This window comes from Lepisma saccharinum, chromosome 11 (assembly GCF_977018435.1).
Source record: "Lepisma saccharinum chromosome 11, izLepSacc3.1, whole genome shotgun sequence".
NCBI classification, from domain to species: Eukaryota; Metazoa; Arthropoda; class Insecta; order Zygentoma; family Lepismatidae; genus Lepisma; species Lepisma saccharinum.
This window is the reverse complement of record NC_139239.1, coordinates 45,143,314-45,170,481: the sequence shown is the minus strand read 5'-3', so window position 1 is coordinate 45,170,481 and position 27,168 is coordinate 45,143,314. Positions and strand designations below refer to the sequence as shown.

The 27,168-nt window shown below is 39.1% G+C and overlaps 1 protein-coding gene across 2 annotated transcripts in view; it reads left to right on the top strand.

Moving 5' to 3' along the window:
- Mfe2 (peroxisomal Multifunctional enzyme type 2) overlaps positions 1-27,168 on the top strand; it is a 72,290-nt gene that overhangs the window by 36,337 nt on the left and 8,785 nt on the right. For both annotated transcript variants that reach the window (XM_083130993.1, XM_083130994.1), the window contains exons 13-16: positions 2,935-3,107; positions 5,203-5,379; positions 10,463-10,580; positions 16,579-16,871. In XM_083130993.1, coding sequence (XP_082987119.1) covers positions 2,935-3,107; positions 5,203-5,379; positions 10,463-10,580; positions 16,579-16,871 — 761 coding nt within the window. The remainder of the gene's footprint in view (positions 1-2,934; positions 3,108-5,202; positions 5,380-10,462; positions 10,581-16,578; positions 16,872-27,168) is intronic.

The window sequence follows — 27,168 nt, the reverse complement described above, 5'->3', positions numbered from 1 at the left end:
AGTCCCTGGACACAAGTGTTATGGAGAATAAAAAATTGTAGTCTTGGTGGTTTATTCTCAGTGGCCAAGGCTCCACCTCATCTGCTGGTCATAAAAACCTGTTGTAAATGAAGGTGACGGGGAGGATTATCAGTGGCCCAGGCTCCACCTCATCCGATAGTCACGTCAAGACCTGTTTTTATATGTAAATTGCCAGGGAGGATTAGGCTCCATTCCACCTTATCAGAAGGTTGATAGTGTAGGTATTCAACCAAAAAATCTAATATTCTCCTTCAGTGCAGCTTACGTGCAACTGTCTGACACTGAATGGTTGAGGGCATACAGTTCTCCCAGTGTCTGTGATATACTGATCCTTGTTTGCATGCTGACTGGCCAACCCTGCTTTGGCCATTCAGGGTCAGACAGTTGCACGTAAGCGGCACTGAAGGAGAATATTACATTTTTTTTTTGGTTGATTACCTGCACTATCAATCTTCTGATAAGGCGGAGCCTCTACCATCGCAATGTAATCCTCCCTGGCAATTTAAATATAAAAACAGTTCTTGATGTGACCATCAGATGAGCTGGAGCCTTGGCCACAGAATAATCCTCCAAGGCAACACATTTTTTTTTCTCCATAATAGACACAGGCCCGTAGCTAGAATTGATCTCCAGGGGGGGGGGGGCTCATGGGTCATCAGGGGGGGCTTTGTAAACCAAGTCCAGTTTTCAAAAGTGTAACAGTATTAAATGATGGTAAATTGGGGGGGACGGATTATGTTATTATAAAATATATAATTTAGAAATATCATGCAAATACTACATTTTTTCTATATCTTCTAAAACATCTATTGAAGTGTTAATTCATTGCTACTGACACCATCCCTTAATACACACTCCAAACTATTTTCGATGTTACAGGTATTTATATCATACAAGTAAAAATGTACAATATTCACTTCAATCATAGTGCCTACCGTACCCTGGCGGAAGCAATAAAACTCCTATTCGTTCCCAAAACTATGGATCTGTTGGCATTTGACGCAGCTGTGGAAGGAATGTGGATGATGACGTTAGTCCCAGATATTTGTCAAACGAGAGGCTGCAACGGAGGCAGGGAATTTACAGATAAAGATGCTCCCCTATGAAAGAACTTTCTGAAGTCTAGATAATCTTCTGAATGCTTGCCGGTACTTGGACTTCTGCTCACAAACAAGATGAACAAATCTAATAGCTGCTGTTCATGTTCTGTGAATTTATCCCTCGCAAACTTGTGAACAAAATAATATATGCTGTCTACATTTTCACTCTTTACATCAAAGAAATTAGAATACAAAATAGTTTTACGTAATGTCAAGGGGGCTGGCGGCAGTGCCATGGGAACTGGCGGTCCTGCCAGGGCCCCCCCCCCCCCTGGCCCCTGCCTGGCTACGGGCCTGAATAGACACTGTCCCCAAACACACGTGTCCAGGGACTGAAGTATGATTTGTTAGATAACACACTACCCTGAAGGAGGAGGCAGAATCAGCCTCTGAAACATGGGTAATTAAAGATTTATCACAGTAGTTAAAAGTTCAAAAACTCAAAATGAAGTGAATCACCACTGATCAGGTACAAAGAAAAATTATAACTAACATTTTGATTAGAACTTTTGTTTCTTTAGTAGCTACCAGATTATTTTCCTGTAGTTTACGGTTATTACAAGCATAAGAAAACAGTTTTTCTTTGTGACGTTTCAGGAGAACACACGCTCCTTTCATCAGACATTTATTTTCATTTTGACTAAAGATACAGTTATAACAATGGTTAGTAATTTTTAAACAAAAAGAATCCGTTATATAATGGATGTTGTCAATGTTACATTGTTGTAATATAGCAACTTAACTGTGAAAAATGCAGTCTGTTTTGTTTTTATGTTACCATTTTCATTATTTAATTTATTCCAGTGTTCTTCTGCAATGAACGAAGCTTCCCAGACATTCAACTCTGTGTTTCCTGTTAATCTTTTTAAAACCCTTCTCTTTTTAATCACATGCTTCTCTTCGATGATATGAGTTGACAAACCTGTTCTTGGGTTTAGATTTATAATGTCCAAATCATGTTCGTGCCATCTTATTGCCATTTTCCTTGCCGTTTGTCCCACATAATCCTTTGAACATGAACAACTTATATTATATATTCCTGTGGTTTCCACATCTGGTAGAGATTTTCTCATTTTGAATTCATTAAATGTACATTCCAAAGTTCTTGGTGATTTAAAAACAATTTTGAAATTAAAACTTCTAAAAATTTTTGCAATTTTATGTGAGAATCCCTTGTGGAATGGAATGCACACAAATTTCTTTTCAACAGATTTTACATCTTTGTCTGTATTTCTCTTTTCCTTTAGTTTTCTTGTGACTTGTTTTTTGATTTGGTTTATTCTGTTAGTGTGAAAGCCATTTTCTTTTGCTATATTAAAAAGCCTTTCTTCTTCACTTTTGATATCCTCATTATTAGAACATAGTCTTTGTGCTCTCAGGAAAAAATTTAAAAATATGTTATCCATGTGTAAAAGCTACCAGATGTTCTGATTTAGTATTTTTAAGGTTTGTCCTGTTGTTTTTTTTCTAACTGCAGTTGGGAAGCAAAATTTGCCTGATTCTTTCATACTGAACGTTGATTCATGTTCCTCCTTTTCATTATAAGACTCACAACTGATATGTATAATTATAATTTTTACTTACTTTAACTTGTAAAGGATTAAGGAAAACTTTTTTTCAGTGGGGGATTCTATCTAGCATAATACAGTGGAAGGCAAAATAAGGAATGAAATAGAGCAGAGTAAAGTTCTGGGGAGCTAGAATGACACATTACCAGAAACATAAGAACCACTTTCAAAATAACATTTTCTGTGTTATTTTTTAATTTGCATATTCAGGCAGATGAGATATATGTAATTACTTTCTCTTGCAGTTGATACATTTGATGAAGGAGGAGAGAGAGTGGCATATGGACAACTAACTGCTTTTATTGTTGGTGCTGGAAACTTTGGTGGGAAACGATCATCACAAAATAGTAAACCCACAGTGAATAAACCAAGTCGTTCCCCTGATGCTTCTATAAAGGAGAAAACATCACCAGATCAGGTAAGTAGTTTCCTAACAAAAATCAATGTCTTCTGACAGAAATATCAAACTGTAAATTTATTGGTAGAATCAATATTAATCAGTGCCTCAAATACAGGTTGGCACACAAAAAATCACATTTTTAACAGTTCATTAATACTGTACTTCCTGGAGCAGCATCATTGTAACTGGCAAGGGAACGTTGTGCAGTGGCATATTTCAGAGCTACACAAAAGTGTAGATGTCGAGTGTGAAATATTGTTGCATGGCAGGAAGAAGTGAAAGAGAGATAACATTGAGTTACTAATCCCTCTCCGCTGAAGTTCTACAGATGAACAAATGTAAATTTATAATGAGGTAAGGTAAGAAAAGTAAACAATTTGTGCGACAGAAAGAAAATTCAAGATTACAGAACAGAAAGCATGCCAGATTATCTTGTATGTAGACTATGGAAATAGGAAAGACCAGCATGATACTGTTCCATGTACTGTGGAGTATTACAAAAGGTCGATCCACGTATATGTGTCCGATTTTGGACTAGCACTTACCTTATGAAAATCCACGGGACCACCATCAGTCGGCCTCAATGTGATCACCGTGTGTCTTGATAATAGCCCTGCACCGTAACTTCCATTGTAGGAGACTACGATGAAGTACAGGAAGTGGAATCTTCTGACAGGCTTTCCACAGGCCCCGGAGAGTGGTGACATGACGAGAGGAAAGTGTAGGTTTCAGTAGACCAAACCCACAGAAATTCATGGGACTCGCATCCGGTGACTTCACTGGTATATCGTGAAATGGAATAGCTCGAATGCCGGTGTCTGTCGCCATCTGTTGCAGAAAGTTCTGGGTAGAATGAGATGTATGTGATGAGACCTTACACAGATAGGCCTCACTGAGGTAATGTTCACGGCTTTGAAAAACCTTCCGGAGGTTTAATTTCTCACACAGGGTGCGGTTCACAGTTGACTGGGCCACGTGGAGTCGTGTGGCCATCACACATTGCGTCGGGGGGTTTTTCTTTAGTGCCATTTGATGCAACTTCCGAGACATGGGTTGCATCACTGCAGTGCACGCTCACTTCCTCGTCCCCCTGGTGGGCAACTCAATAGCTGGAACCTCGTGGTTTTTATGCCGCTTGATTATGTTCTTGATGGTTGTCGAACCCAAGGTGCATCCATGTTCCTTACACTGTTTCTGAATTTTTGACACCGAATATTTGGCGTGGAAAAGTGCAACTATGTAGCCCTCCCCAAAAACGGTTCAACTTAGGAGCCACAATGCACACAACACACACTCGCGATAGTGCCACAATACTACACGATACGACTTTCCTCCCACACGTTGAACCGCTTGGATCGGTCGATTCTGTGCACAGGGGTGACGGTTCAAAATCGGACACACACACGTGGATCGACCTTCTGTATTTTACCAACTTAGTTAAATATTTATGATTTGTATGACTTCACGATTCTGATTCTTGTGCACAAGTTGTCAATGTATCAGCCATCACATGCTCCCATGCAACAATCTTTTAGACTGGATATCTGTGAGTATCCAAACTCTGCCACTGCACAGTATTTTTTATTTTGTTATGCTGTAGAATATGGTCAGAGGCTAAGCTGATTCCAGTAACATTACTGCAGTCTTAATTGAGTATATAAAAAAAGACAAAAATACAGTTCTCTTTTGTTCCTCATGGTCATAATAATGTAGGTGCAAGATTTCTGAAATGCTGAACCTTTTTGCTTTTCTTTTGTCTTGTCTTGTACTTTAATCCAGTCAGACTCTGTAATTACTCAGACCCATTTCTATTAACAGTAAATTTTGTAATTTGGAGTAAATTTATACTTCACTTAAAGAAAATAAGTGCACATATTGTCAGAATGATTAGCAAGAAAGTGAATAATCCAGTAACTTGTATTTCCTCCAATATTTACAGCCTCTTCTAATAATGACAATAGATAGTGCCAAAATGTTCAACATTTTTCATTTTCTGTCTATAAACTATGTGGGATATTTCCATTTATGATGCCAAGTAATTCATAATAATCTGTTACAGCAAGATAAAGCAAAAGTTATTTCTGAGAATAAAGATGTATGTTCTATATTTCAGGCAGCTTTATACAGGTTATCTGGTGACAAGAATCCTCTGCACGTTGATCCAATGTTTGCTGCACTGGGAGGATTTAACAAGCCAATCCTGCATGGGCTCTGTTCATTAGGCTTTTCTGCAAGGCATGTTTTATTGCAGTATGCTGGGAATGATACTACCAAATTCAGGGCGATTAAGGTAGGCTGTAATTTCTTAAATTCTCTCTATAGAAGGTTTTTATCTAGCAATGAAGCTGTCCCATTCATGCTGAAAATTAAAACTTGTAGGAATATCACTTAAGCTCTCTGATCTTGTAGACGCAACAAGTTTGGGGGGAGGGGGGAGGTGAAGGTACTTAAATATGGTATTTTACCTTCATTTGTTCTTTCGGTGTTGACGTTCATCAGGAACTTGGTAAATGCAGGTTCAAACATAAAGCAGAGTAAAAGAAAGTTAAAAAGTGTAAAATAGGAATTTTTCTTTCAGTGTATTGGAATTTTTGAAAAACAGCATGAGTGCCATGTACTCTCTGCTACATAAGGATCAACTTTTGAAGTGGCGAGGTTAGTTTGATTGTGTTCCCTACATGGTAAGGATTAAAATTAGCACAGTGAATGCAATATCAACCTGTTACAAGATGAGAGCTAAGGGGATTTTCTGTGGTCAAGTATGTGGAAATTGATACTAGTGAAAAAAATGGAATTAGTCGTCCTTGGGGCACACTGCCAACTTAATGACCAACTTTGCAGGTGGCAAAGCATAGGTTAAAATAAGTGATTAATTTCCTAATCTGATTTTGTGGTTTGTTGTCCTACAGTCAATACCATGAAAAAATCAGTATCATAAATATAGAAAAGCCATGTGATTCTATCCCCCCCCCTTCCCTACTTAATGGGTGGGGAACAATCATATTTCTTACATAGTAAGGGTTAAAATGAGACCAATTTCACAAATTCCCTATTGGGGAGAAGGGATTTCACTGGCCCATACTCAAAATCATGGCACTATTCACAAAATAAATAGCACCATCCCCCACCCCCTTCCCCCAACTACTTAACATGCAACTTGCCAGGTGATCAACAACTTTTATTACATTCCTTACTGAGTAAGGTTTATAATGAGGTCTGGTAAATTTCCTAGGGGGATGGTGGGAGGGAGGTTTAACCATGCTGATTGATGGTCCCTTAGAGTTCCTTTTTTTAACGTTCTCTGAAACACAAACACAAGCTTACATCATTGTTAAAACTCTTTTGAAATTGTCCATGTTATCACAGTGTTCATTTTGTAAACTTTGATTTGTATACGAAAACTATAGCTTTTTTCTATATTTTCAGTGTTTTGATGCTACAAAACGTGCATTGTTTCTTTTTCAAGATATACAATTGTAATACATTTAAATGAATATCTATAAGATCATGCAGTGTTAATTGGTCATTATCCATTGTCTAGTGCTTTTAACTATACGTAATCTAATACTATGTTTCTAGAGAGCATCTATTCTCTCATCTTCAGGTGAAAAAAATATTTTTCCTGGTGGTGGGGATCAAACCTACAACTGACGTACCCTTTTTCTTCTCTATTTTTCTTTCCCACTTTAATGTCGGTAAATATGATACAGATTTTTTAGTAGAGCTGAGCTGATTCAGTACTGATGTATCATAATGTATTTGAACATAATTCCTGGTACAAGCCAATACTTTTTCTTAGTATAGATCTCTCACAGAGTCCTTTAAAATGCCATGCAACGCTTTTGTGGGGTCTGTATATCATGGAAATTATGCTAAATGCATTATTTTCATTATTTTAGCAACAAAATTGTGGGGAGAAATGGATTTTTTAATGAAATGATTAACTCATGTTAAATTATAAATATTTGAAAGCAAAACTGTGGTATATTTATGTTATATAGTTCCAATGGAAAACTTATATCTTAAAATTTATACATATTCTGAACAACTTGGAAATGTTCGCCCGCGTGTACTCAGTTGTATGGGGTTGTGCATATTCGATTGGCCTTCCGTGAATTGTTTGCACCATCGTCTGACCATACTATCACTCACAATGTCCGGTCTGCACACCTCACATGATTGCTTGTGGCTCCGTGCCAAATTCTGAGCGTGCAAAAGTCTGATTACTACACGTGCAGTGGTAGCAATTAGGGGTTGGGGAGGGGGAGGCAACTACCAAACCTGACTTGCCTAACCTATTCACATATACATATAATACATAAAATATAACTTGCCAAACCTATTTACATGCTTATTTATGGTATTATATACATACATGGATAGGTTAGGAAGGCCAGGATTTTTTTTGTGCAGTTAGCATGCATTTCCCAAGGTGCTAATGCTGTTCCTAGCTGCTCGTAACATCTGGCCCTGTTGTGAAGTTGCAATCCGTTGGCAGCACCTATGGTACATGATGCAGGCAGTCCATAGACATGTGCCTTGTGTGGGCGAGCGTTGTCTTGTTGAAAGACTGCACCAAGATGCTGTCTCGGGAGGGTTAACACATGAGGACACGGGATGTTTGTGACATATCGCTGTACCTTCAGAGTCCCCTGAACCAGAGGTGATCTGAAGTCATACCCAATGGCTCCCTATGCCATGATGGCAGGGGCAGTGTGTGTCTCTGGAACATTGGCAGGATGTGTCCTCTCCCCTAGATGCTGCCACACTTGCACATGGTGGTAATCCGTGGTAAATCAGAACTGAGATTCATGACTGAACATGACCCAATGCCACTCGTCATTGTCGTCAGTAGTCCATGCCTCCCGGTTGCGGCAATTCCAAACACAGCCGTTTGTGCTCTGGTGTTAACGGTCGTTTTAAAGCTTATAAATTAGGCTACAACTTTTATTCGAAACAACTTTTTGTTATTTAATATGTTGAAAAGTTACAAGGCAAAAACTTCAGAAAGTACTAGAAAAAATTCACTTTTTGAAGATTATTTTTTAAATTACGGCAAAATCACCAACATTATCGAAAAACAGAATCTTCTTTGTAGCTCATGTAATGAGGATTAAGACTAAAAAAATATTACCTGCCCACGACCATTGGTTACGGAGGTATGAGTCAATAACCTAGAGTCTGCGAAATTGATGTTTGGGGGGGAGTGCTGGGGAGGAAGCACTGCTAGGAGGGGTGGGGACTTTTGGGATTTTGAAATACTAGTAGTGTCCTAACACCTGACCAAGGGAGCAATGACTCCCTGCCGCCCTGTGGTTGCGTCACTGTATAATACAGACGTATTTAAGCAATATAGTATATTTACTTTAGATACCTTAGGCACACTACCAATGTTGGTCAACCTTATTCTGCACAGTTTGCCTAATTGATAATACCCACCTCTCCCATTACTTTCAATTGATAATACCCACCTCGCCATTAGTTTCAATTGATAATACCCACCTCGCCATTAGTTTCAATTGATAATACCCACCTCCCCATTACTTTCAATTGATAATACCACTTGCCCATTACTTTCAATTGATAATACCCACCTCCCCATTACTTTCAATTGATAATACCCACCTCCCCATTACTTTCAATTGATAATACCACTTGCCCATTACTTTCAATTGATAATCCCCACCTCCCAATTACTTTCAATTGATAATCCCCACCTCCCAATTACTTTCAATTGATAATCCCCACCTCCCAATTACTTTCAATTGATAATACCCACCTGCCCATTACTTTCAATTGATAATCCCAACCTCCTCATTACTTTCAATTGATAATACCCACTTGCCCATTACTTTCAATTGATAATACCCACTTGCCCATTACTTCCAATTGATAATCCCCACCTCCCCATTACTTTCAATTGATAATCCCACCTCCCAATTGCTTTCAAGTTACAAGTATGGGTACGAGGGCCACTATTTATATTTTGAGCCTTGGCAACACTGATTGAAGTTAGGTGCAATTTGACGTTTGCACGGAATTGTCTGGCATTATTGACCATAACGTACTCCAAATGTTTTGTCAATAGCTTGATTTGTGTTGTATATGTTGCCTTGGAGATTGCGTGACAACAATAAAATGGAATTAACTCGTGAACATTTTTGTGCGATGATTTTTTACGATTTTCGACGTGGATTATCAAGACAAGAGTGCATCGATCAACTTACTTCCACATTTGGCGATGAAGTCCCATCCTTTGCCACTGTGAAACGCTGGTATAACGAATTTAATGATGGCCGCCATTCGCTCACCGACGAGATTCGCGAAGGTCGTCCAAAATCAGTTGTTCAAGAAAACATTGATGCTGTGCAAAACCTAATACTGCAAGATCGTCATGTGACATACTGTGAGATTGAGGCAACCATAGGCATTAGTTCCACCAGCATATATAAAATATTACATGATCATTTAGCTGGGAGAAACGTATGTTCTCGTTGGATCCCACACAATTTGACAAAAACTCAAAAAGACGCTCGCGTCAATTGGTGCAAACAAATGCTCAATAAATACAATCGTGGTGCTTCAAAAGACGTATATAAGATTGTAACAGGTGACGAATCATGGATATATTCATATGAGCCGGAACGTAAACAGCAGTCTACTGTATGGGTTTCAAGATGAACCCAATCCAACAAAAGTTGTTCGTGCTCGAAGCACATCGAAACAAATGGTCGCCTGTTTTTTCGGGAAAACTGGTCATGTGGCAACTGTGCCTTTAGAGGAACGTAGAACGGTCAACTCTGAATGGTACACAACAATTTGTTTGCCAGAGGTCTTCGGTCAAATACGGAAAACAAACAAACTCCGTCGGATCATTCTTCATCACACATCTCGTCTAACAACCGACTTTATGAACAGTCAAAAAATCGAATTGATGGGTCATCCGCCATACAGTCCTGATTTGGCACCCAATGACTTCTTCTTGTTCCCGAATGTCAAGAATAAATTGCGTGGACAACGATTTTCGTCAGCGGAAGACGCCGTTGATGCGTTCAAAAACCATATTATGGAGGTGTCTCAAGAAGATTGGAAAAACTGCTTTGACAAATGGTTCGAACGAATGCAAAAGTGTATTGACCATAAAGGAGAATACTTCGAAAAACAATAAAGCAGTTTTCAATGCCAAATTCCAGTTTTTTCATTGTTAGGCTCAAAATATAAATAGTGACCCTCGTATTAGCTCTGCCCTAATTTTTAGACATTTAATGTTCTTAAAATAATGCACAACCAAAATGGTTCTCTTTAGTAATATTATTTCTTGTTGAAATTCTTGGTGTATTTTTGTGCCAATATATTATCTTATGCATTTCCAGGCTCGTTTTGCAAAACCAGTTTTGCCAGGACAAACTCTTCAGACTGACATGTGGAGGCAAGGAAACAGAATTCACTTTGAGACTAAGGTTGTTGAGAATGGAAACACAGTCATCACAGGTAATTACTCACAAAAATAATGTTAAATATTACATTGGTATCAAACTTCTAGCATTGGCTCAAGATACAGAAGAAAGCATTATTCAATTTTCATGCTATTAAATATTTATAACCAGTGCTCGAAAAATTTTCTTCAAAGCTAGGTGCCAGCTCTGAAAATCAGGTGCCAGGAAACCACCTACTAGCAATTGTGCATACTACAGCATGTTTCAAAAGTCGCGCAATCCAAACTTTGAAAATGTATATCATGAAAATCGTAAGAGATATTTACACCAGGTTTTATGCATTAAACTAATCCTGTAGGCTATAACTGGGTTCATACATTTATGTTAGCATCTATCTAAATAAAAGCAATTACATTATTTTCAAATACATTGTTAATTTGCTGAAAACATCTGAGAACTGATTTTCAAGAATAAATGCCAAATCTTAAGCAATTTGTGGGATCATTTGTTTGTGTTTGACTGGTTGTAAAACCATTGCTTTGTGAAGTACAGCAGAAGCAGGCCATTTTTATTGGAAAACCTCTTGCACATGAGTGTATGAGTGTAAGAATTAGTAAAATACTCTTCAGCAATGCACACGCACTGCTCCAATTAATACGCCATGCTGAATCAATTAAAAAACAGGCACAGTAGTGGCGAAATTGAGCGTAGAGAATTCAATGTAACCAGGGGCAACCTAGGATTCTCTCAAGAGTCCAATTTCTGCACAAAATCTTGATTTTTCACGTAAATGTATAGCCAATACTTAGACACATGTTGCGTGCGACTGTTGGCAATATTTCGACCTGCTAGTGTTGTCATATATGGAGATATGTCCCAAAAATGGCACTTCTCACTCAACCCATAAAATCGCTAGTCAAAAATTCATCAAATGTTGCACATGACCAATATTGGTCGCAAATGACAGACTGACATGGCAACAGTCATCAAATATCTAATTATGACCCTTCAATAATTTCTTACGTATTTTTCTTACTCAGAAGTTCATTTCTGGAAAAATTTGAATGCTGCTTTCCGTTAGGTATTAATTTATATAATTTTCTGTACGGAGTGAACTGATAATTTTAAGGATTGAAAAATATCTCAATGGATGAGACTTTATAATGCAGAAAACCTGGTGTAAATATCTCTTAACACTTTTCATGATATACATTTCCAAAGTTTGGGTTGTGCGACTTTTGAAACACTGTATAAGATGCTGAGCATCACAGTATTCAAAACATCGTTAAATTATTTGAGAAAGCAGGAACTGGGGTGTTGGGGGACAAAGGGTAAGAAATTGTTACTGGCTCTATGGAATGTTCACAACGTTGATAAAAATAAATCATTTGCTAACTTACGCTGTACTGCAATTGAAACTTAGAATCATTAAAATTTCGCACATATTACAGCAAAAGATCAGTCGCCAGGCTGAAATTTTTAGTCGCCCTGGCGACTGGATTTTTCAAGCCCTGTTTATAACTGTTCATGAAAATTAAATAAAAGGGAAGAACCATTCATAGTGATATTCATTTTCCAAGTATTGATGTTTCAACTTTATTTAATGAAACTTATGTCAGGCTAAACGATTTTATAATGATGTATTTTCCACACAGTTTGTCAATTTTTAATTTAACTCTTATGTGGTGGTTAACATAATGTTTTTGGAAGACAAACTCCTTCATCATTTGTATTTATCTGCCCTTCTGGCACCTTTTCTGATCCTATTCCTGTGTGTGTGTGTGTGTGTATATATATATATATATAGATATATATATACAGGGTGTTTCTAAAGGTAGTTTACAATGCTTGGGAGGTGATTCCTCACATGAAAACAAGCAAAAAGTGTGAGTTCCATTTTTACGACTGAGGCTTTGTTTCCGAGATAGGAGACTCGAAAAAAGTGACAAAGTGAACGTCACACCTAACTGGGACGAATACTATCACAGATAGAGAGGCGGTTCCAAGGGAATCATAAAGGAATCGTATGTGCTCAGTCCGGAAGTCACTATGAAAAGTTCACTGCACGTATGCGCAATGGAGTCCTCAAAGGAATTGGGGATTTCTAGCAAGAACAATGCATGGAAAGGGTATGTAACGCAACAAGAAGGACCGTGACAATGAGAAATGCGTTCAAGACAACACATCCCGACCTCAAACATCAAAACATGATCACCGAACACAAAATCCGAAAAGTTGAGCACGGTTGCATACCCCAGTTACATGCGAGGAATGAACGAATCATGTCATGTGGCATACGAGAGACACATTACTCCACCTGGAGGAGGGAAAGAAAAACACAATATCAGATGATTGCGACAACGTGAATTTTTACACGCGACAACTACGTAATATGTTCCCCACACACCACACAACAAACAACAAATGCTACAATATCTTACGCACAGACAGTGCGTGTCACTGTACACCAACTGAAGATGTCACTTTCACCACACAAAGGGGGTGGGGAGCAATACCAAGAGTGTTCTCACTGAGATTTGCCGAGGGCAATAATCACAGACGGTTTCCAAAATACCTGCCGTTTACTTCTACGCAGAGATGACAGCGACGAATCAAGGATTGTCGAGTATGAGCAAACAAGCCAGGTGTATCTGCTACCGTCGCGGCGGCGACGTTGATGCGAGCAACGAGGTCCTCAGCTGATGTGACAGGTGTGTCGTATACGAGGGTTTTCATTTCTCCCCAGAAGAAAAAATCGAGAGGGTTGAGATCTGGCGACCTCGGTGGCCAAGGCACAGGCTCATCCCTACCAATGAACCTATTGCGAAACACGTCATGCAGGAAATGTCGTACATTACGATTGAAATGAGCTGGTGCCCCATCGTGTTGGTACCGCATTTCTTGCCGCAGTGCCAAAGGAACGGTCTCCAACAGTTCAGGCAGAACCTCACTAAGAAATGCATGATACATGCGACCATTCAGGCGAACAGGGAGAATGTATGGTCCAATTAAATGATCATGTACTATCCCGCACCACACATTCACTGAAAACCTGTGCTGCTGATAGGCCACAAAAAGTGCATGTGGGTTGTCAAAGTCCCATACATGACTGTTTCTACTATTGAAGACATCCATCCTGGTGAAAATGGCTTCATCTGTCCACAATACGTTTGCCCCGAAGTGAGGGTTTGTGTCCAGTTGATGCAACAACCATTGGCAAAACTCCATACGAGGGCGAAAGTCACGAGGTAACAGTTCTTGTACTATCTGCAGTTTAAAAGGGTGCATTCCTTCCTCTGACAACACTCGCCAAACATTCACATGAGACGTGTTTCGTGCCCGAGTGAGCACGAGCGTACTGGTGCCAGGATGTTCTGCGACCGCTGTTAACACATCTTCTGCAAACTGATGTGTGCGTACACTTCGGGGTCTTCCAACTTCTTGCCGCGGTGGTAACACTTACCCTGTTTCACGCAGTCGACTGTCCACTACCTGAAAGAAGGCGTGAGACAGTAAATGTCTATGTGGAAAGCGTTCTCCATAAAGACGCCTTGCCTCATGGCTATTACCACGTGCCTCCCCATACATGAGATGCATGTCTGCTAGCTGCTGGGTCGTATACGCAGCCATCTTTGTAATAGGGAGCTGGAACTGCAAAGTATTGTTTTTGTTTAACACTGGCACACTGCACAAATTAGCCGTATCACCGTACGAACACCACAGACCAATTGTTGTGATACTTGACTTGCTCACTACATCATGTCAACTTCTTTCAATACAACATACTAGTACTCTTCAATGCGTATGACAACCTAGAGCGAACTGCTGATCATATCCCAGCACCTGCAATACGACTGGGTCGACTGCCGGAGAGAACCAACCCTTCGAGCTCCTCTCGCGGGTACAGCAGTCCTGAAGGTCAAACGTAGACTACGAGAGCCAGACTTGCCTGCGCAGCGCTTCCAAAACTGGTCTCTTTTACGTCACAGTGATCGCGTGCGAACACTCTTGGTATTGCTCCCCACCCCCTTTGTGTGGTGAAAGTGACATCTTCAGTTGGTGTACAGTGACACGCACTGTCTGTGCGTAAGACATTGTAGCATTTGTTGTTTGTTTTGTGTGTGGGGGGGGGGAGGATATTACGTAGTTGTCGCGTGTAAAAATACATGTTGTCGCAATCATCTGATATTGTGTTTTTCTTTCCATCCTCCTGGTGGAGTAATGTGTCTCTCGTATGCCACATGACATGATTCATTCATTCCTCGTGTGTAACTGGGGTATGCAACCATTCTCAACTTTTCGGATTTTGTGTTCGCTGCTCATGTTTTGATGTTTGAGGTCGGGATGTGTTGTCTTGAACGCATTTCTCATTGTCACGGTCCTTCTTGCTGCGTTACATACCCTTTCCATGCATTGTTCTTGCTGGAAATCCCCAATTCCTTTGAGGACTCCCTTGCGCATGCGTGCAGTGAACTTTTCATAGTGACTTCCGGACTGAGCACATACGATTCCTTTATGATTCCCTTGAAACCGCCTCTCTATCTGTGATAGTATTCGTCCCAGTTAGGTGTGACGTTCACTTTGTCACCTTTTTCGAGGCTCCTATCTCGGAAACAAAGCCTCAGTCGTAAAAATGGAACTCACACTTTTTGCTTGTTTTCATGTGAGGAATCACCTCCCAAGCATTGTAAACGACCTTTAGAAACACCCTGTACATATATATAAAGACTTGGTTGCCGTTTTTTTTTTTAATGTTAATTTCTTAATAGGTTGTAATTAAAATTGGTCAGTAATTAGTCAACTTGAATTTTGGCAGTCGAATCAGTATTTTGACCCTTTGACTCCACACCTAGTAACAAAGATTTATTTTTGAAATTAAATGACAGTTATTTTAATATTCTGATTAGGATAGGTTAATCTGTTCTCTAATGGTATCAGCCAATATTGGAGTATTGGTTTATCAGAAAAATTACCGATAATTTTGATAATTTTATGCATCCAATATATCTGTAAATAGCTGTAATTTAGTGCAAAATTCTGCTATTTTGTTTTTATTTTCTTCATGAACATGTAATTCATGAGCTATGGTTTTGTAAAGTAAACGTTTAAAATACACAGTTTATTTTTCAAATGCAAAGCCCATTCCAGTCACTTAGTTTAAAACATTCCTTAAAGAGGTCATGTAACATTCATGTTCTTGAGGAACCTTTGCAATTTTAATTTATATCAGTAAAATACTGGTACTTTATCAGTTTCAATGAAAATTTCAGGTTGGTCCAACTCTAATTCTGATTATTTAAACGAAACTCTGCTAGAATAAAATTATATAGTATCAGTGCAGTATTTATATGTTAGAATTTATAAGTGTGGTGAACAACAGTGTTAGAGATTTTTTTTTTATTGGTATATGTTCAAAAGCAGGGCTAGTCAAATTCAGAGTGCACTGTCGGTGCCTGAAATTTCTCACCTGGCATCTGAATTTTCTTAATCATTTCTATTTTTTTTTTTTTAATATTATTTCGAGTTCGCGTATGGAAATTTTCATTACCCCTTTTTTGTGGGGGTTTGTGCAGTTTGTGTATCACGTGTATCATTAAATCAGAATAATAAATATGTCATTATAAATTTTTGCACAGTTCTTAGCTGAATTTTACAATCTGCAATGATATGATAGGATTGGCCATATATTAGAATGTATTGCTAGTTAGTTATTCATGCTGTTGCCGGGTGAGCCTTCTTTAGGAAGGCAGGTGTTCAAAATTGCATTTCAAAATGTGTAGCTTTATCTTGGATCCATGACTTTCTAAGCCTGTTTATTTTTTTAAAAAAAAATGCTGGCTCCTGAGAAAAATGGACCAACACCTGAATTATTTTTAGTTTTGTCTATCCCTGGTTCTAATTGTTTGACACAGCCCCATCAGCAGTAATAATATAATGTGATTGTTCTATTTTTATTTTGCATAATCTCTAGTAATGTTTCATTGCATTGCATGGTTAGGTGATCAGTAACTTGCAGTTGTAATGCAATATTTTGTACTGAAAATGTTTTGCAGGAGCATATGTCGATCTCTTGGAAGTATCTCCCTCACTAACGCTCCACAAGCTCTCTGCTGACAATAAGCTTAAAAGCGAATTGGTGTTCCAAGGAATTGAGGGTCGTATGCAAGCAGACCCAGCAAAAGTAAAATCAATCAATGCTATTGTCTTGTATGTCGTCACAAAGAACAAGAAGGATGCTGCAAAGTGGACAGTGGATATGAAGAACTGTGATTTGTACAAGGGAGAGCCAAAGAAAGGGAAGGCTGATGTGACACTAACAGTAGAAGATGATGACTTATTTGATATGGTAAGTATGTGATTTATGCAGATGAAATGCTGTCACAATGGTGACAAGAATAGTGACAAGTCCTACCTACCACTATCATCCAATACTATCCTGTTCATCGTTGATGTCAGCTCTCTCTATACTAAGGGAAAGTTCACACTGAAGTAGAATGCGGTGCTTTGAGAACAAACTGCAATATTTCACACTGCAACATCATTACATGCTGCACAAGCCTGTATTTGATTGGTCTGTGTTCAACTGGGGAAAAACCCCAAAAAATAGGCTACATGTGTCAATTTTGTGTGAAGGCTACACACATCCTGCATGTCCATATCTCAATAATATACCCAAGCAACGAAATTCCAACCACTCCTTCCCTTATGATCCCATGCAGTACCATCCACTGTGAAGACAAACACATCCTTCCCAATTTGACCATAGCCCCAAAGAAGTACCAGTTAACCTACATATACAGTTCAGTTAAGTTGAGTTGAAATTTGTTTCAAACCTACTTCATGCACAGATAGGCTAATTAGGACTGGACCTTCAGTTTACAGCAGTATATGAACCCATATGTGCCTCCACCAAGTATTGAACCTTGGACCGCTTGATTACAAGGTGACAACATTACCAGTACTCCATTTGGTGGCCCTACCTGCATGTACAAATTAATTAGTGTAGAGATATAAAGATGAAGAGATTAATCATTGTCATAAAATTACCAATAACTTTACCTGCCAAAATATCTATAAATACTCTGTAAATCAGTACAAAATTCCACTGTTTTGTTATTATGTTTATGTTTAAACGTTCAAATGCCTAGTTTTGTAAAGTAAATATCTAAAGGTACAGTTTCCTTTTCAAAGCAAATCCCCATTGCAGTCAGCTTGTTACATATATTAGTTAAGGAGATTACTGAATCATTCATGCTCTTCACAAAGCATGTGCAATTTTATATCAGATTGGTAGCATATCAGTTACGAGTTTTCTTAAATTTTTCTATCAATACTTTGTTGATGTCAGCCAAACTTTATCAGTCTACCCCTTTTATACACACACACTCAATTTCAGAACAAAAATTTGGTCACTGCTGCGAGTGTAAGTGTACATTCTGTAAGTCATCAGGAAGTTACTTTTGTGTCACCTTGTACCAAAAAAAAAGTAAGGAAATGCAATGCGGGGAGAGGTTTCAGGTCAATTATTTTTTTATTCTTTGCATCCTTAGTTTATATCCGAAATGACAAATGGAAAGTATGGACCATCTGCACCCATGGACATTGCATCCACACCCACCCTCCCTCAACAAAACTTTTTTAACCCTGAAATGTAGTGTAAATGTATGTTGAATATATGCATGCTAATGAACAAATTAGTGCAATTAGTGAGTTGCACACTTCATAAAAAAAATAAGACAATATATATTACAAGTTCTGCACCATGGCTGTGCGGTCTAAGGCATCATGCTTTAGACTCTGGGTACGGGACGCGTGCAGGTTCGAATCTCCTGGGAGAAGCTAACAACTTTTCTCCTGAGATTTCGGCCTGTGTATGGGACCAGTCGCCACCCACCATCGTGAGGAAACTGGGGAGCTACAAATGAGTAGCGTAACCCGGTCATGGAAACCTACAGCAACTGGAGGTATGTCGTGCTGACCACATGACACTCCGTAAGTGGTTGGAGGATCTCCCACCTGAACAGGTGGGAGTGAGTCTGGAAGTCAGTAGGTAGCCTTTGGCCTTTACAGGCTGTTGTGCCATGGGTTATTACTAGGTGTGCCGGTTAATAATTCTTAATTGATCCGAAAGAAAACAAGTGTATCTGGGGAGAAAGGTAACAAATGCTTCATTCAAAGTATGCGCCATCGCTAGCTATACATTGTGCCCATATGTCCATCAAATTGTGGATGCCCTTCCAGAAAAATCGTTCACATTTTGAGGTGATCCAGTCAGCAAGCCATTGTTCGACATCTTCGTAATTGTTGAAGTGTTGCTGGGAAAGTGAGTGAGACATCGATGAAAACAAGTGGTAGTCAGGGACGTAGCTAGGTTAATCAGTTCGGGGGGGCCAAATCTGAAATTTGTTCCTATGTAAATATTTCCAGACAGTAAAGGTAAAAAACTCTGTGTGTGTAATGTACACACACACACACACACACCACAGATATATATATATATATATAATATTATATTACATTATAATATTGCTACATATATAGTGCATTGGTATATTAAACTACTAAGAAGTGTATATAATATACGTATATGTGAATACTGGAGGTCAAATAAAAATTAGAGTTCAACAATTTTCAGGAAGCAAATCAATTTATGTAATTACTATTAAACTATTACTTTACAGTTTTCCTTCATGTATTTTACTTTCTGCTTGTCTCAATGACAACCTCTTCTTTTTTATCGAAACTATATCCTCTGTGGAAGTGCTAAACTGATAAATTATTCTGTGTAGGATCTTTCCTATTCATTCTGGAGGATACCGGGATTTTTTTTCACCTGTTCGAGCGGCTCCGGTGCCCACCCAGCGTCGTACGTATAAAGTGGGTACATGGAGGAAACTCTGGCAGGTAAACGAGGCCAGGGACGTGGTGCTGATTGATCACATCACCTCCACCTTCGGCCGTGATCAAGAAAGTGTGGAGCCCGAACTACACACCCCTAAACGCTTTCATGGCATAGCGAAAAGCACAGGGGAGCACATTACTTTACTGTTTTCATTATTTGGTATCCAGTACGTCATCATTAACAAATCATATTACATACACGCACACGCACACATATACACAGTTTTTTGGGCGTAACCATTATAACTTGTTACTTATTAGAAACGCTTATATTGAAAGCGAAGCGAACAAGAAAAATATTACTAATTTCATACCTTTCATTCTTTCAAACAGGCAATAACAAATACTTTCACGAGTCATCATGTAAGTAAACTGCTACATTTTCTTCGTCCTCTTGCATCTGCCCCTCCTCCCTCCCCAAGCCCTCCTACCTCCTCACTAAAGTTATTGCTTGCTCGAAGGCAGCGAGGTCATTGGACTGTTCTGGTACTTGGCACCCTGGATAGAAGCAAAATCTAGCAGAATGAACAAAATGAATTGAAAACAAAGGTTTACTGGGAAAGGGAAAATTTAACCGTATTTGCGTATTGTCTTACAGAAACGGTGCACTGAAACAGCAGGGGTACAATAACTCAACCCAGGGATAAGTCTTCCCTGCCATTTGAATGCCATTTCCTTCCCTTAATCCCTTAAAGCAAGAAAGACCGCTTCCTGCAATTTGTCAGGTTCGACACAAAGGGGTCTAGTCATACAGTGACGACCACAGATTAGAAATAGGTCTCGCAGGAACATTTTATGACGGGCAGTTCAGAGAGTATTTGGGACGCAGTGCCGCCTTTGGTTGTCCGCAACCATCTCGCCAACATTTGTTGAACAAGCTTGTTGTATTGTCTCCATTCAAGCTTTGTGCTGGTCTTAGGGCCGCCTGTAAAGATGTTGCTTTCCTGAAGTAAGAAGATCGCGTTTTATTTTAATTTCTGGGCCTTCCCGATGGCGCAGTGGTACCGTCGTTCCCTTGTAATTAAGGGGTCCCAGGTTCGATACCAGGTGGAGACACATAGTGGTTCGGATCCCACTTGAAACTGTAGGTCCAGTCCCGATTAACCTTACTGTGCACAAAGTGGACTTAAAACAACTCAATCAATCAATCAATCTTATTTCTGGCTGTGAATTTAGGCAGGGACGTAATTATAACAATAATAGGACGTTATAAAAACATTAATAATAATAATAATGACGCTTTTAACATTGAAATTATTGTCAAATTTAAATTCTAGCACATTTAGTAGTATTCCAGCGCAAACAGCACTTTAAATTATGCGAGTGATTTGTAACTCTCCTCTAGACAGTAACGTGTGCAGGTTTTTTTTCAGAGGGAAGGGGGAGAGACAGTATAACATATTTCATAATTAACCACTTTTAAGCTTCCTTTTGAAATTTGCTCAAAGACAGAAATTTCGGGAGAGTTATAGCCGCATCAGCTCCCCCATGTGTACACCAGTGCCTCGAGATGTAGTAGGAAAAATAGATGCGTGCCACTTTTTTTGCGGCAATTTCGAAAATTGTGCACCTCTTAACTTGCACCCTGCATTCTCCCAAAACAACGTTGATGGTTTGTGCAAGTATCATGCACAAAGACACTGAAGTAGGTGTTTTCACACTTGTTTATTTCTGTCTTGAGTTCGTGTTATCAGTAGGGAGTGGGTTTATAATAGCCACAAAGCATGCTAAATAGACAGGTAAATTGGCGCCAAAAATGACAAAATTTGACAACTTCAAAAAGCACAAAAAATAGGTAGTAAATATCAACTTGTTATTACCTTTCTTTTTCAGTTTCACACCTATTTTTTTTATTCTACGTATATTATATTTTTTTAAATGTTGTGCCACTTTTCTGTTACTTTTAGTTAATCGCAATGTTGACGATCATGAATGGCAATTAATGAAGGAAAACTCACAAATCGCCATCACAATTATGACATGTAATATGCAGAATATTATTGGCGACTCAAATGTTCTGTTTCTTGTTGTTGTTGTTTTTTAACATTCTTAAGAATAAATTCATGTTTTTGCTTTATATTGCATATTTATTATAACGTCACGTTCACCACGGCGGACCTCCTCGGTGTGGTTTACCACGTTGCCTTATAACCAAAGAGTGCCAGGTTCAAGTCCCGATGGAGACGCATTGCACAATGGGTCGGAGTCAAATTTAAATTATAAATCCAGTTCCAATTAATCTATTTGAGCATAAAATGGACTTTAAACTATTTTTGATTATGACAACAATGGGATCAGTTATTGTAATAGTGAAAGAAAATAATATCTCCTTCAGGATTCAAACCTCGGACTCAGTTTTACAGAAATTGTAATCTCTAGACCATTGGTTCCCAAAGTGTGCCCTGGGGCGCCCTGGTAGGCGTACGGGGCCGCCGCAAGATGTTCCAATATTTTCACTAAAATTCAGTCATTGATATGATTGTTCCAAATACATGTTCTTATTTATTCCATGTTTCGGAATTTGAAATATATGTTTATTTTTTAACTTAAGGAAAGCAACCTATGCACACTAACAGAGCGTTACAAGTGTTAGATAGGGCCTCCCCGGTGGCGTAGTGTTAGAGTCACCACCTTGTAATAAAGGGGTCACGGGTTCGTTACCCGGTGCAGGCACATAGTGGTTCAGATCCCACTTTAAACTGTAGGTCCAGTTCCGATTAGCCTTATTGTGCATGAAATGGACTTAAAACATCAATTCAATCAATCAATCAATCAAAGCAAGTATTAGATAGGCCTACATTCTGATTTGGACGCCGTGAAAAAATCTTGAAACACTAATGGCGCGGCGAAACGAAAAAGTTTGGAAATTCCTGCTCTACACCATAAAGATTAGCTTTGTTCCTTCGTTCGTCAGTGCTATATATATTTTTTAAAACAATGCAAATATAGGTAAAGATTATTTCTCTGTTGTGTGAGGTATCAGTAGACCGTTAACATCTGCTAGCAATGCCAACAATGCATTAGTGTACATTGTTATTAGCTAGGCTTCCACTCACCCCGACATCCATTCTAAACAATGGCACTACTTATTTAATTTATTCCAGTGTTCGTGGCGGAGTGGTAAGCGTAAAGGGCTACGGAATCAGAGATCCCATGTTCAAACCTCCACCAGCCATTGGTGACTCATCCTGTTTGTCTATGCTCCCATCACCTTTCCATCCGTCCATCATTCATCCATTCACATCGACTTGTAAAAATTAACCTAATAGGTAGGAAAAAAGGTAAAATAGCCAAAATGAAAACCTATTGAATTCTAGCCGCCTCAGTGGCTGAGCACGTTAGCTACCGAATTACGATTTTGTCCCAAATTGATCTAAGTTCGAGTCCGTGAGTTTTTGTATTAAGTCCTCTTCATGCACAGATAGGCCAATCGGGACTGGACGTACAGTTTAAAGTTGGATCCAAACCACTATGTGCGTCCACTAGATATCGAACCAAGGCCAGGACCTCTTAATTATATGGTGACGACATTACCGCTACGCGATGTCCTCGCCTGGAGAGGCAGGCACTTTTTTTGTTACTGTCCATGCGTTACTTTCTTGTATCACCGTTGCATATCTTTGACATTAGCTAGAAGTGTCAGTAAAGTAATGTAAAATCAGGAAACGAAAATCAAAGTACATCCAGTGTTCAAATTGAAATTTTTAATTTAACTCCTGACCAGGTAAAGAATTTTCCTCTTAAATATTCTCGATCATATTTTGCTATTGCTAAGAATTTGACGTAATCATTTCTTTCAACTTCAAGTAAATATTACATTAATATCAGCATATAAATTGTCAGTTTCTGTACTGAATTTTACATTAAAATTAATACTGTTGTTGCTTTGCAAATTACAATATGTATTTGATGAGAAAATATTTCCTGATTAATTTGCCTTCCTCTAAGAAAAATAATTCTGATATGAAATAAAAGTTCACTGAGACGACATCTGTGATTACTGAACTCTTGTACATTAATTGGAAAATTTGTGTTATTTACTTTGAACCATCAGTCCGTATGTTTTAGGTACAAATCTCAAAATTTGAAAAGGGAAGCTGATATGACTTTTCTCCTCAGCATTTTTTCAATTTGAACACTCGATATACAGACATATACATATTTCATTATTTAAGTTAAACTACGAACACACACACACACACACATAATTGTTTTACAAAACTGATTGGTACTCACTTTGTAATTCGCCCACAGTTCCATGCATTTTAGATGATAGGACGTTCCTCGTTTTCCTTAATTTTTTCACATGGTTTCTTCCAGTTGCGAATCCCTATTTTCCTGAAACTTGATTCTGCATATCCTGAATCTGTGTCAAATTTACGGCATGGAAAACAAAAGCATGTGTCAAGTTCCACACTATATTCTAGCCACGGCGCAGATGCAAACCAGTGTTTTTGAAATGACCGCTTTCGCTTTCCGAACGTAGTATTTGGATAGTTTTGCAAAAGTGGTTGCCTAGGATTATCTACCCCAAGATCAGTAATTGTTTTCACATTAGTGCATTCCCTTGTTTTGTCTAACTTTGGAACGTCAGAACTTGGACCAACACCCTCTTCATTGCCGTCATCTTCCACATGTTTTGAGATAGTTTTAAAATATCCGGTTTTGATAAATTTATCCATTCAAGATGGAAATGCACAACAACGCTAGAACTCTTCCCACACACGAACAAATACACAGTGACCGTAGGAACCCGATAGCAGACCTTCCTCGCAAGCAAGAACACAAAGCTAATCTGTAGCTCTGAAGCTGAAGCATACAGCAATTTTAAATCTCAGAACAATGTCAGTACTGGAGAACTCTCTCCATAGCCTATGTCGCTCGACCACCTACTGTTGACCGCTCGGCCACGGCGGAGTCTTTGATTCCATCTGTATTGGAAGGTTCATTTGCAACAAAAGGGTCGGATCTCTGGTTTCCAGGAACTTAGGGCAAGGGTAATACTAATAACCTCTAAGCAGGCAGATTTTATGACCTTGGTTATAATCTGGTAAGCAAGGAAAGGGTGGAATTTTGCTGTCCTACATTTGCTTCCGAAGATTTTCTTCGGAACAGTGTTTCCAACTCTGCTACAAATTTACCAGAAAATAATATGTAGTATTAATTTAGGATAATTTTTAATCGATCAAAATTTTGTTTGCGGGGGCCAGAGTTACAACTGCCGAGGCCAAAGCCCCCCCCAGGCCCCCCCCCCTAACGACGTCCCTGGTGGTAGTCCAAAGGGACCAAGTCTGGTGAGTATGGCAGGTGGGGCCAGAATTCCCAACAAAATGCAGAAATGGTGTGTCGGACGCCTTTCGCTGTGTGTGATGAGGCGTTGTCATGCTGCAAAATCACTTTTCCGTGTCTTGTCGCCCAATCTGGGTGCTTTACGATCAATGCATGGTTCAAATTGACGAGTTGTTGGCGGCAGCGAACGGCATTCACTGTTTCACCTGGTTTCAGAAGCTCATGGTACACCACACCCTTCTGATCCCACCAAATGCACAGCATTGTCTCCCTTCCGAAGCGATTCGGTTTTGCAGTCGATGTTGAAGGTTGTCCTGGGTCAACCCATGACTTTTTGCATTTTGGGTTCTCGAAGTAGATCCATTTTTCGTTCAAAGTCACTATCCAATGCAAGAAAGACTTTCTTTCATGCCGAGAAAGCAACACTTCACACACCGTTTTTCGCTTTTCAATTTGTCTGTCGTTCAGATGATGTGGGACCCATTTTCCTGCCTTCTGGATCTTTCCCATGGCATGAAAACAATCAGATATGGTTTGGCGACCAACATTTAACTTCTCTGCCAGTTGTTGTTGTGTTTGCGTATCGTCTTCGTCCAACAGTGCTTGCAATTTGGCATCTTGGAATTTTTTCGGCTGGCCTGGGCAATCTTTGTCTTTCAAGTCGAAATCACCACTTTTGAATCGTCGAAACCAACGCACACACGTGTCTTGCGTTAGAACATTGTCACCGTACGTTTCCACAGGATACGATTGCTTTCACTTGCATTTTTCTTTTGATTAAAGAAAAGCAGGACATGCACATGCTCCTTATTGGGTTTGTGTGAGAAACATGACCTTCAAACCAAATATCACGATCACTCGCACTCGGTTGCACATCCATGGCATTTTGACAGGTACTGTCCTGGCAACACACTGACGTAACAGTTGAGACTGTGCACCGATCCTTGCTTCCAGCGCCATCCAGCGACGAAATTAAGAATTATTAACCAGCACACCTGGTATATTACATCATGTTTTCCATATTTGAAATGAATTATTGTTTTCTGTTTTTGTTGATATTGTTGCATGTATGTAATTACATAAAGGAGTAAAATATTTAAACTGAAATAAATCACAGCACACAGAGGATATACATTGATTGATTGATTTGGTGTTTTAAGTCCGCTTTATGCACATGAAGGCTAATTGGGACTCGACCTACAGTTTAAAGTGGGATCCGAACCACTATGTGCCTCCACCGGGTATAGAACCCAGGACCCTTTGATTACAAGGCGACGACGCTACCACTGCTCCATCGATGAGGCCACAGAGGATATACAGATTGGCCCATAAGTGAGGAAACACTGTTTGAAGCAAATGTCTTAGGATACTTTGCTATCTTGAGTCACACATTTTCAGTTAAGAAAATGAAATAGGCTCCAAGAAGGTTGTCATGTTGGTTGCATATCCTGAAACTTTTTCCCCTTTTCTTAACGCCATGGATCAAGGAAACGACTTTACAACCCTTACATCTGAGACATCTGGTGGTGAAACTTCCGAATTACTAGCAACCACCGACGATAGTTTCGCGAGCGGGTCCAACGCAAGAGTGTGGCTTATTCCGCGACTGAATATAGTTCCCTGTTTGATTTGCATTTTCATCCGTCGCTGCAGTTCCTCCTCTACAATTTACCTGTACTTAGTGCAACACACGAAACGTAGATGTACTTTGGCTGTATGTTATGCATTAGAATAGACAAGATGAGAAAGGTTGTTTTATATTTCGATTTAATTTAGCTAAAAAAAATAAAAGGTGTAGTTGAACGTTTGTAAGCTACTGCAAGGAAGTGTTATGGTATTCTCTGTGTACAATGTTAGCATTTGATTCCTTTCCTAAAATATAAGTTAATCACTCTGTATTTTACTTACAAACAGCAAAAAATAGTATACGCTAAAATAAAACTTTCACCCTGAAAATACGAAACACTTGCCGACCCTTCTTCAAGCTCCCCTCCCCAAACTTCCGGTACTGTAAATTCCTTCCTCGCAGAACATTCAACCAACACCCTCCGACTGCTTTTGTTTTGATTTTGTCTGTCCTCGAGGCAAGGTTGACCACTGAACTGAATGTCTGTAGTGCTAGCCCCTAGCCAGCGACTCAGGTTGGGTTGGAATTTCCTATGTGCGATTGTTTTGGTTTTGGTGATAGCAGGGGTGGAAACTATTCAAGTAGTCAAGATTACTGATTTAACTGAACAAAGTAACGTAACAAAAAAAAAAAAAAAAAAAAAAAAAATACTGACCAAATACTGACAAATTACTGACCACTTACTGACTTATTTATTGTAACGAACCAGTCTCGTTACAAATTGTATGGGATCTACCTTTATATGAATAAGCTTTCTTAGAATATAAGGTATTGAAAATTTAATTTTTGTATTATAGTTAATATTCAGGATTGAATACATTCTTTA